Genomic DNA, 12,242 nt, shown 5'->3' with positions numbered 1-12,242 from the left:
TTAATACCTCACAGCACAGATTTACTGATGCCCTCTCCTTCATGGTGACATCATGGATTTGTTCTCTGTAAAATGAAGCACTGATTGATTCCCTGTCCTTCTGCCTCTTGTGAAACATCTGTCTTGTGGTCTAATCAGGAAGCCCTGTGGGACTCTCCTATTTATCAAGAAAATAAATAGGCTCCTCCTTCTACCTGATAATAGATAAACAAGATTGAAGCACATTTATATATGCCAAGGAAACTTTGTCTAAGCAATTAGGGCCTAGTATCCTATTCTATGCCTCTGGCCTATTTTTCAAGAAATAGCAAACAAAATAAATCAGCTCTATCCCAATCTAATCGTGATGTAACATAAGACATTGCACTTAATGGGCTGTAACTGGAAAATTATTGTAGAGCAAGGTAGGTTAATATAGCTTGTCGGTCACTCCTGGATCTAAGTCATCAATTTGGTCAATGCCAAAACCCCTCCCTGGCTCCTCCTCAGCCATTTCCTCGTGCTAATGATGCCAACTCAGTGAAAGTCTCACAGTAATCTTCTCCCTAAACCAGTTGCTCCCAAAGGAGACATCAATGTCCTTCAGTGTCTTTTTGTATGTGTCTGTGGTACTGGGGATTGAACCCAGGGACATTCTACCTTCAAGCGATACCCTCAGCCCTATTTTATTATTTTGAAACAGGGTCTTGTTAAATTGCTGAGGGCTTCCCTTAGTTTCTAAGGCTGGCTTTGAACCTATAATACTCCTGTATCAGCCCTCTAAGTACTAGGATTATAAGTATGCACACCAGGCCTGACTCCTTAGATGTCTTAAGATCATACCCTTAACACACACTTATGGAAGAAAAATAGGAGAGGGGTCTCTGCTGGAAACTATAGCCTACCTTTATCTCCTTTCCACTGTTTCCCCTATTTAGAGCTAAAAGGCCAAGTTTATTCTCAGAAATAAATCATTCAAGTAACAATTGATTTCAGCATTTCTACATATAAGTCTTTCCCAGTGAGTATTGGTATTTAGAAAGATGATCCTAAGGACCCCCAGACTTTTTGTCATCTATGACTTAATTATGTCCACAATATCCAATTTGCTAAGGCAGCCAATGTTCTAGAAAGGTCCTATTCCTTTGTACATATTATGAAAAGGTTTTCAGAAAGGCCTGGACAAAAAGGCCACTTGTATTAACTATGAATTAACCAGGAAGTGAAAATAGTAGCTGCTCTGCTCATTCACCTAGACGCTACTGTTCAAAGGTGTGTGTGGATTTATATAGCACTCAGTAATGTGTTTTCTGTGTGTACAGGAGAGATAACCAGATAAGGAAGGGAGAAGAAAGAAAAAGAAGGAGAAAATCTTCCTAAGATCTTCCTCAGAGCACAGGATGCCTTTGCCAGCTCCGAATCTCTGCATCCAACCCAGAATACAGCTCCGCACTCAGTTCACGCCCCACCCTGACCAACAGGCCAGCCTCACTTCTGAGATCACCGCTCCTGTCTGCAGAAGATGGGGACAGTGCGTGCTCACCGTGAAGACCACCTTGAGGTTGTTGAGCATCTCGATCTCCTTCGGGAAGCCCCTGCTGCCCCATCGCACCAGGTAGTTCTCACTGTGGGAAGATGAGCAGAAGCCATTACTTCGAGGGCTTCACCATCGGTCAAAGCATTCACTGAGCACCCGCTACAGGACTGGCATCAAGCTGGCTGCTGGGGATGCGGGAGTGCTTGAAATAGACATGGTTCTTCCTTCTGAGAGACCACAGTGGTATGAAGAGATGGACAGCAGACAAGCAGGGGAAAGAGTTATGCACATATGTGAATGTACATCCTCTTTCCCTCCCCATCTGCTAAATAAATTCTAGTACAGCTGCCAATACTTTTAAAGAGCAGCTGCATACCCTGTGGAGGTTATTGAGAAAGTCAAAAATGAAAAGAGAGAGAGGATTTCAGCCAGCTCTTCTGGACATTATATTTGCCCTTTCCAGCCTAACCCCCATTTTTAAACTGAGTACAGATTTGAATTATTTTCAGTCTTACTTTGAGTGTGGGGCTGCTTGTTTGAGTGCGGTGTCATACTATGAATGGTCCACATAGGGTCTTACCCATCGTCCAAGATGTACTTAAATAACTACTTAAATGCAGTTTTGCAGCTATTTATATGAAATTGTGCTGTGAAGAAGTTTGGATGTGATGAGAATGTCAATCAGAATGGTTGGACCTGGCCAGGCATGGTGGCTTACGCTTGTAACCCCAAAATTTGGGAGGCTGAGAGCAGAGGATCACGGTTCGCAAACAGCCTCAGCTACTTAGTAAGGCCCTCTGCAATTCAGTGAGACCTGGTTTCAAAATAAAGAATAAAAAATAGGGCATAGGCTGTAGCTCGGAGATTGAATGCCCCTGGATTCCATCCCCAGACCCCCCTACACACACACACACAAAGAAGGGTTGGACCTGTGCAAAGGCCATTGGGCAGTGAAGAGCTTGGTGCATCTAAAAAATGGACTCAAGGGTGAAGTGGTAAGGTAGAGAGGAAAGACCTGTAGGCCTTGTAGGCCAGTCAAGATTTTGACTTGATCCTGAGAGCAATGGAAACCCACAGAGGCATTTCATGAGGGGACTGTGATTAAGTGAGCCCTATCATACAGGGATCCACTGGGACTGACACATCATCATTTACCATCCTACCTCTTCCAGCAGCTGGACCCCCTAGTGTGAGTAGCACTCAGCAGTCCAGCCATGCCCGTGAGATCAAGAAGTCTAGCACTTATTAAACTTAGAGGGAGCATAAGACAGTTTGCTGAGTGAACTCGTTAGTTTTTCCATACCATCCTGGAACATAGAGTTGGTGCCAGATAAATGCACACTATTTTGAATTAGGGAAAAACAAAATAATGCTCAAACTCAAGTCAACTCTAGAAGGCATGATAAGACAATTTGGCAAAGTTAAGGGGAATTGCTTTCCTCATGGAGCATTTCCCCCTGACATCTCACTCTTCTCTACTCACTCCTAGAAGATGAATGAGAGCAGTTTGAGCAAAGCTCAGGAGGGAAATGGAACCAATCGCAAAAATGAACACAACGCCAGATTGACCAACGGTTAAAATTCAATCAAAGTAAGTATACCTTTTCATCCTTTTTTCCCAGCAATCTAAAAAAATTAGTGAAATTCACAGCCCAACAACTAGGAAGGTTCTATCAAAAAAATTTTTAATGATTTCTATTTTTTATTAACTGTTCTTATCAGAATGCCTGGGTATTTTTCATACTTTCCATCACATATAGCAAATCCATTAGTGATCCAGCCTTCTATATCTAAAAAGCAGGCACCAGCAATTTTATTTTTAGGAGAAATGCAATCATAAATAAGAAAAGCAATTTAGAGGGCTGATCTGGCCACATCCATCCTTGACTTGGAAGACCTGGAAAGTAGAATCTGATGCTCGAGCCACCAAGACAGGTGAAATGTCTCCTGTCCCTGAGGAGGGGGAAGGATGATTTTGATTTTTCTTGGGTTCTCTTTGGACATAAACTTATCACTAGCCTGACATCTAAGCTGCTGTTTCTCTTCTCTACAAAATTTTACTTTAAACTTCCCAAACCAGATTCTTCGGGGATCTGCTGGGAATCTGGCCATGATTCTACCCAACATGGAAAGATGATGCCCAAACAAATTCTTTCCAGCCCACATCTGGGCCACACTAAGGATGCCCTAACTTGTTTGATGTTCAGAGTAGGTGAATCCTGGCTAGAGCAGGCAGGAGTGGAGAAGACATCTTCCTTCTGCAGCTGTGCAGAGTCACACTGATATGAGGAACATTTCCAAGTCCCCTGCCCCTTCTCTGAATCAGTCCTCTCCTCTTCTTCCTTGTTTCCTCCTCTCCTCCCCTCCCCATTGTCCCATGCTCTTCCAATGGCCACCCTGGGGCTCAGGCATTCTCTGAGTACCACTCAGGCACACCCCATTAAGCACATAATCTAGGCTGGTACATCTGGGGACAGAGCCGTCATCTTGCTGATCCATCACTTCCTACCACAAAGCTGGCTCAGGCTTCCATCACCAAGGTGGGCTACTGGGCCAGGCATCCTTAGTACTGCATCCACAAGGAGTCCCCAAGCTTTCAGAAGGATGGAGAGGGTCTTAACATAATCATGCTTTCAGGATCTTTTCTGTGGGAGCCTTGGGTGCAGCTGTCAGGAAAAGTCAGGGGCCTTTGACACACATTTCAAGGTGGATTCTAAGGGAACAGGAACACTTGTTCTCAGTATCATGTACACTGAGGCCCAGCCAGGTGTGTTGGGCTCACTCTATAATGTTGGGCTCTTAGGTTTTCCATCAAGCATAATTTTCCACCATAATGGGACTAAAACTCTGGGTAAAGCCATCCAAAATATTTGACACATGTCATTTTTTGGTGATAGACTGCAATGGGGAATGGCTTGTCTTTGAAATCTGAGGGACTTGGGTATAAACCTCAACTTTGCCATTTATAAATATATGTGGCTTTGGGCAAGTTGTTCAACTTCCCAGGGCCTCATGCTCTCACCCAAATGGCATAAAATAAAGAGGCTCTAATGGGATTATGTGGAGGTCTTGGTCCAGTCTTCTTGGTATAGTCTTCTCAGGTGGACAGCCCCTCCGTGTCTTGCAAATCTCCAGGAGAGCCCTGATTGTCTAAAGGACCACTCTTTGCTATGTTCTGTATACTATTTCATCTAATCATAATAACCAAAGTAGGAAGATATAATTTTCTCCATCGCTTCAACAAAGGCAGAGAGATCAGGTCCTAGCTCCATTCTAATGTGTCAACCAGTGACCACCAATACCAGCAGGATAGGCACAAGACAGGCAGTTGTCCCCTGGGAGGAAGAAATGTCTGAGCCACAAGCAGTGGCCAGGGGGCTGGTAGCAGGGGACTTGTGGTACACCAAAATCTTCTCCTTGAAGATTCCCAAAGATGTTTTCACTTCCTTGAACTAAGGCACCCAGAAGTACCCTCCCTTTCTCCATTCTCAAGAGCAATTAATGAAAGCAGCAATAATAATTTCCACTGTCTTTTGGAACATGTGTGCCAGGCCTGCTCACATGCTTTTTCACATTAAAGCCTAAAACCAAAATCACCCGAAAAGGCAGCATCATATTTTGCAAATGAGGTCTACGAATGATTAACAATCTGCCCAAGGTTAAGAAAGAGTAAACAGTAATGCAGGGGCATAAATGTAGATAGAGCTTAGGAGACCTTGGTGCTTTCACCAGACATTTCTCAACTTCCATTTTACAAACTATGTATTTTTATTATACTTATTGTGGCCTGTCTGAATCTTGTTGTTTCTGGCTATTTTTTGGTAATCAAAACCCTGTAACCAGAACCCCACTGTGAAAAAAAATTTGGTGGCAGGTAACACTTTTATGTGATTCCCATACCCTTCAAAGGAGATATTTCCATACTCTCAAAAGCTGTTTCTTTTCTGAGTGGGAATTTTTCTACAGTGATGATAGGAAGAAAAGATGCTCCATGCACTGCCAGCTCCAGCCTCTCACAAGTGGAGACGTCGGGTAGTACTGAAACACCCACCTTATGACCATCTGCTTATTGGGGTCGTAGAGAGACATGAAGAGCTCGGCATCTTCCCCAATTCTGCACACGAAGTTCCTCACAAAGACGTAGAGGCTGTGGGTGGGAGATGAGGAGATCCGAGAGTATATTCCATAATCTGGCTGGTCTTTTGACTAAGAGGTGGAAGAAGAAAGGAGAAAAAAAAAATAAAGAAAATTAGCCCAGAACCATTTAAGACAACAGAAACATGGTCTAAGATATTAGGAGTACTCAAGTCTATGTCCAAAGATTTCAGCATTACACCCATTCCTGCCACCCAAAATTTCTGCACCTGAGTGAAATAATTTTGACTCTATTGGCCTTCTGTTTCTGTGCTGGGAAATGCCACCACTCACCCAGCATTCCTCATGAAATTAGTATCATGAAAAGCACATATTATAAAAATGGACTTCACCAAAACTATAAACGTTTGCTCTTTGAAAGATGTATTTTAAAAATAAAAAGCAAAGGCACAGACTGGAAGAAATCTGCAAACATCTATAATGTGTAAATAATATTGCAATCAGTTAATGGGAAAAACAACCCAATTGCATTGTATTCTGTCATGGATTTGCCTTTTCTAGAGTCTCATATAAATAGAATAACTTGGTATTAGTTTTTGTGTTTGAAAAACAATCCAATTAAACATGGATAAAATATTTGAACAATCATTTTGTCAAAAAAACATATAATTAGAAATGGCCAAAAATCACATGAAGAGATGCCCAACCTCACTGGCCATTAGGGAAATGAAAATTAAAACTATAATGAGTTGCCACTATAAAGCCATTAGAATGGCTAATGTTAAAGAATGATAACATCAAGTGTTAGAAAGAATGCAGAGCAACTGGAATTCTCACATATTGCTGGTGGGAATACAAAATTATATTGCCATTCGGGAAATAGGATGCCAGTACCACATACACTTATTATATGATCCAGCAATCCCACTGATAAATATTAACAAGAAGGAATAAAAACACACCCACACAAAGATTTGTTTGCAAATGTTCTTAGCAGCATTGGTTATAATAGCCCTAAACTGGAAACTATAAAAATGCCCAACTGGTCAGATATCAACTAGGAATAACTAGAATCAAAATGTTAATGCACACAGTAACAAATAGAGACCTCAGAAATATCCTGTGGCATAAAAGAGGTCAAACACAAAAACGAACACCAAGTTATTCTATTTATATGAGACTCTAGAAAAGGCAAAACCATGACAATGCAAATTAGGGGCTTTCTGGGGCTTAAAAAAGGGAAGGAGAACAAAGAAAAATTTAGGAAGATGTGTTGTGGACTTTATCCAACATTATATATTACTAAGATTCACTAAAGTACAGTTCAAAAGTGAGTAAATTTTACTATGTGAAAATTATACCTGAATAAACCTAAAAATAACATTGCTTTCAGATAACACATAGCAGCTGAAGTGTTTCTTATATATACTGGATTATTTAAGCCCTCCCTGAAATCTTTCCTGTGCTTGCTGTCATGTTTGGACTAAGTCAGTGACTCCTAACACCTTGCACTATGTTTCTATGTTAGCTCTTCTCCACACCCCTGGATTCCTTCAAGAGCAGAGTCTTGCTCCCTGTTGCTCCAGTCATTGCCCACACTCCCTGCTGCTCACCCTGGAGTCCACTGGACCTGAACATTCAGTCCTTCCTCAGGGCCTGTGCACATCCTGTTCCCTCTACCTGGAGCATCCTGTCCACACACCTTCCCAGGCCTGCTGCTCCACCTCATTCAGGAGCCTGCTCAGACTCTACTCCTAATAAAGACCTTTCCTGGCCATGTATTCAAAAGTACCTCCTCTTTCACACTGACCCACATAACCCTACTCTGGTGCCTTTTAGAAATTTATCACCATCAGGAATTAATTTTTTGTCTATTTACTTTTTTACTGTGTCTTTTCTCTTTTTGTCTCTGAAATCTAAAAGCTCCAAGAGACAAGGGCATTTGACTGGCATTTAACTACCTGTGGGATGCATGCTGAATGGATTATAGGTCCAAGCACAAAAACACTATAAAGCCTATGTGGTTACTGATCATTTCAGGTCACAGGACAGATGGTCCCTTGAATAATACACGGTCCGGTTAATTAGCCTATTATTTTAAGTTTATGGTGTGCTAAATGGCCACCTCACTTGGCCAAAGCCTATTTAACTTAATGAAGCTCACCATTTCTTCCTTGATGCGCTCTGTGATTTTATTCGTTGCTTCCTCGTGCGCGTGAAACAAGCTGATGACGCTGGTGTTATCAGGGTCCAGGATGTTGCCATCCTCATCTCTGACAATCAGATCGAGCTCAAGGATTCTGAAAAGAAAAAGTTGGAGGTGAAGAGAGGCCAGGAGAGGCCTCTGGGATACTGGTGGGGAGCTGGTACCAGAAAGTTCAAGATATTGGGGGATCATTTGGTCACACAGAAGAGCTCTACACGGTCATCCTCAGACATGGCTATGGAGGCATATTAGTGTGCTACAGCCTCTTTGGAAGGTGTGAAGTGTGCAACACATTTTAAAGGAGTATTCCCTGTGATTGCAAATTTAAAAAACAACCACCCACACTTGAAAAAGAATGTGTGCTACAATACTGTTTGTATCAGCAAAGTGTAGAAGAATAAGATAGAAGGAGAGGAGGAAGAGACCAGCCACCACCACCAAAGGATAAATGATTACATAAACCGATCCATAGGAAAATGCAAGAGATTATGTAATTTTGATATATTTGATTATATATATCGGGTACAGAAAGTACCTGCATAGAGTGTGCTTCATATAAAAAAAAATCAAACAATCAGCAATAAAAAACAGCCAGGCTGGATGCTACCTAGATACAACATAAAAGTGACAAGAAACAGGGAAAGAAATGGAAAACAAAAAGGACCAAGACACAAACAGGGGTTACCTGTGAGGAGAGGAAGGGGATGTGCAGCTGGTAAGGGGCAGAAGGGTCAAACGAGGCACATACTGTCTGGATTTGTTTAATGTCTTCCTACACACATGCACAGGTACACTCATAATTATTCATATATTATCCAATAAAAACTCAAAGATAGTTGTTGGGGGATAACAGCCTCCAATATATTGATCGTCTCCCATAGCTCGCTCTTCAGCTGTTTGCCACCAGGCCGCAAGCATTTCCCCTTTGGATGTTGATCTGTTTCAGCTGCATCTGTCATTCTGCCTGGCATCAATGTCGCCAACAGTGCACACTCACTCAGCACCAGCAAATGTTCTCGTCCATTAAATGTTTTACACGCAATAATTCATTTGCTCCTTCTAACAACCTTATAAGAGAGATACTGGTATTCCCACTTGGCAGATAAAGAAAAGACCAAGAATATAGGGGCTAATTTATTTGATCAAGATTCACATAGGTAGTAAAAACTCATATGCACTTTGCATTCTTAACTTCCATGGCAAATTCTCTAGGCAGGAGGAGCTTAAGGGCAGTCTATGGGTTGGGTAGGGAGGTAGAGGTAGGTGTAGAGAGGCCAAGCTGCTCTTGCACCTGATATAAAGCTGGAGAGCCTCAGCTGTCCATACATGCAAGGAGGGGAGATGCACTGATGGAGATGCTGAGGTCAACCGTGGTCCTACCTGGGTGCCATTACTGAGTACCAGACCTGGGAAGGGCAGCAAGGACAAATGAAGGAGACCAAGTCTTCATCTCTTATTTGAGAATCAAAATGAGAGGCACAGCTCTCATCTCATGGAAATGCAAACAGAAGGGAGCCAAGGATCACCCGTTTGTCCACATTCATTAGGAAATTAACTCCCAACGAGATGTGACTCATAATGTTGCACAGCCACGCTGCCCAACGGGCGATGTTGGGAGAACAAATGCATTCCGCTCATGCTGAGCGGCTCAGGTGACCTCAGAAAAGACGGAGCGTAGCCGATACATAATTTAATGCCAAGATCTCTCTAGCTCTTTCTCTTCAAAATTTATCAAAGTAGATTCAGTTCTAAAATGTATGAATAAAACATTCTCCAGGTCCAGCTATCTTGGGATTTGGAGAAGTCATTTGAGGATGGCTTGCTCCTTGTATACCAAAGAGTTTGCCCATTACCAGCCTCCCTGGGAACTGCAGGAGCTTTAATAGTTGCAGCAAAATTGATAGGATTGCCGCAGTCCGGGGTGAGGAGGGGCTGTCTTCCCTGGATGCAGCAGCTATTGGTTATGGGGAGGGGAGCATTTTGACATGTCCTCCTCAGCCCGTTGCTCTTTTCTGTTCAAGAAAAAGATGAAAGGAAGCCAAGATGAGGGCAGGGGAAGAAGCCCCCACTGTAAGCATTTAAAAAGAAGAGCAGCTAAAGAAAACAGAAATGGCTCCTGCCAGGGCTCTCCGTTGAGCAAAGCCAAACTTCTGCACTTGGTTGGCACTGGGATCCTCAAGTGTCTAGCCCCTGCCTGCCTGCCTTCTTCTCCAAGTTCCTGTTTAAACCTCATCTCCCTGACTTTCTTCTCATGTTGGCTGCTTCTCCTAGTAACTTCCTTGTGTTGGCTGTCTCTCCTAGTAACTCCTGCTGGCCTCTTCAGATTCCAGGTGGTTGTCCTGCCTCGCCCTGCCTCCTCCTCGTTCCTGTGCCTCCTCTCTTGAAGTGCATGTCGTCCCGGCCAAAGGTCGCTTTGCTTCTCTGCCTCCCTCGCTAACTCACATAGCCCCTGGGAGAGGTAGAACGCAGTGGCTACACACCAACTCTGGAGCCGCGCCACCTGATGCAAATTCAACCGCCTCTAGGACTAACTCACCGAATCACTTGTTGAGACTCCATTTCTTCATGTGCGAAAAAGCAATGATAATAGCACCTACCTCCTAACATCACTGTGACACTGGACTGAGTTAACATATGGAAAGCACCTGGCACGGTGAGCACTTGGCCGGACTATCACTAGTTCTTATCACCCGCCTTATAAATAGTTGTTGGCATTAAAGACAGAGGCTATGCATCACATGTGCCTCTACCCTCAGGGTCCTCCCGAGTGTACAACTAAAGTTTTTTATTATTTTTCCTTTATTTATTGGTGCATTGCCATTATACATCATTATGAGGTACAGAATGTAGAGACACACATGCACATATCACACATTTAGCTCTTTCCCGATTCTCACCCCATTAAAAGTTTGATGTTTGCATGAAGAAACGGAGTAAAGAAATGGACTTCCCCTGGCTGCTCCTCCCAGACAAAACTGCCCCGATTTGGTGGGCCTCCTGCTGCCCCTCAGCTCTGCCCAGATGCGGGGACTCCTGGCCTTCAGAAAGCAACACATCCCTGTCTGAGCCATGAGCCCCCAAGACAACAAGCCAATAGCCAATGAAAAGGTGCCCAGGCCTCTCTCACCTCCAGCAGAAGCTGACTGGGGAGGAGGAGCAAGGGGCCTTTCAGCTGGAGGCATCTCTTACTTCCCCAAAGAAACTGACTGAAACTGAAAGTTCCGGGGCTGGGCGAGGAGCTGGTGAGAGGCTTGGTTTAGGAGACTGCAAAGCGGGTCAGAAGGCTGAAACAGCGGGCCTCCCTCTACTCATCCAGCTACACTTCGTCATATACCTATTGTGTGCAGATCCTGTACCAGGTGCAGGACCTCAGAGGTGAGCTATACAGTCAGGGTCTTCCAGGAACTCCCAAGGTAGCAGAAAAGGTGGACCAGGGGAGGGTGAGTGCTGCTCCAGGTGCCAAGAGGCTACGAGACCTCAGCCAGGGTGGGGAAACCAAGGTAGGCTTCCTCTGAGTGATGACTATGTCTCCTGCCCTGATTCTTCTTGGCTGGAGCCCTCATTGAGGAAATAACATCTGAAGTTCTAGGAAGTTGTTGTAAAACAGTGAATGCCCTCTATCCCCATTCTCCTGGCTACAACCATGCTCAGTAAAAGACGCCTCCAGCAGCTCAAGCTGCTGCATGGAGACCCTTCCTGCCTCTTCGGGATGGTGCGCATTGTTAAGTAGATTTGGGTGCACTTGTCAGATGCCCCCGGGGTACCAGCTTAGGGACTGTGCCCCTAGAATGGGAAGCAGCTGTAAGTTAAACTCATGGACCTTCGTCTTTGGCTTCTCTTTCTTGCACAACGCAAGGGAAGGGGAGCCTGGCAGCTGAGAAACTTTATTCCCATCAGTGGCTCCCTCTCCTCCCCCCAGGCCCACTGTTCCAGCCTCTGACCCGCTTTGCGGTCTCCTGAACACGAACACACACACACACACACACACACACACACACACACACACACACACACACATACACTCTCTCCCGCACCCCCTGTGCTCCCCTTTTTAGCTCAACACCTTTCAGGGGCCATCTCCTTCAGGGAGCCTCCCTTGACTTGATTTCCATCTCTAAGTTAAATTAAGAGCAGCCTTGGCCTCCAGAGTCATCAAATTTAACACAATACAGCTGGGTGTGGTGGCGCAGGCTTATAACCCCAGTACTTGGGAGGCTGAGACAGGAGGATCACAGGTTTGCAGCCAGCCTCAACTACTTAGTGAGGCCTTCCACAACTTAATGAGACCCTAAAGGATAAAATAAAATAAAGGATAAAAAATATAGAGCTGAGGGTGTAGTTCTGTAGAATGCCTCTGGGTTGAATCCCCAGTACTGCTAAAAAAAAAAAAAGAAAACTAACTAACTAACTAACTTAGCCAGGCAT

General features: G+C 44.0%; 1 protein-coding gene across 1 annotated transcript in view; it reads right to left on the bottom strand.

The window, feature by feature from the left end:
• Positions 1-12,242, bottom strand: part of DOCK2 (dedicator of cytokinesis 2) — a gene marked incomplete at both ends in the record, with an annotated part of 443,452 nt that overhangs the window by 388,827 nt on the left and 42,383 nt on the right. The window contains 3 exons of the mRNA XM_080699131.1: positions 1,523-1,604; positions 5,568-5,722; positions 7,776-7,911. Of these exons, the coding sequence (XP_080555257.1) occupies positions 1,523-1,604; positions 5,568-5,722; positions 7,776-7,911 (373 nt within the window). The remainder of the gene's footprint in view (positions 1-1,522; positions 1,605-5,567; positions 5,723-7,775; positions 7,912-12,242) is intronic.

Source organism: Muscardinus avellanarius, assembly GCF_963383645.1.
Source record: "Muscardinus avellanarius genome assembly, chromosome: 7".
In the NCBI taxonomy this organism is placed as follows: Eukaryota; Metazoa; Chordata; class Mammalia; order Rodentia; family Gliridae; genus Muscardinus; species Muscardinus avellanarius.
This window is presented reverse-complemented; position numbering and strand designations above follow the sequence as displayed.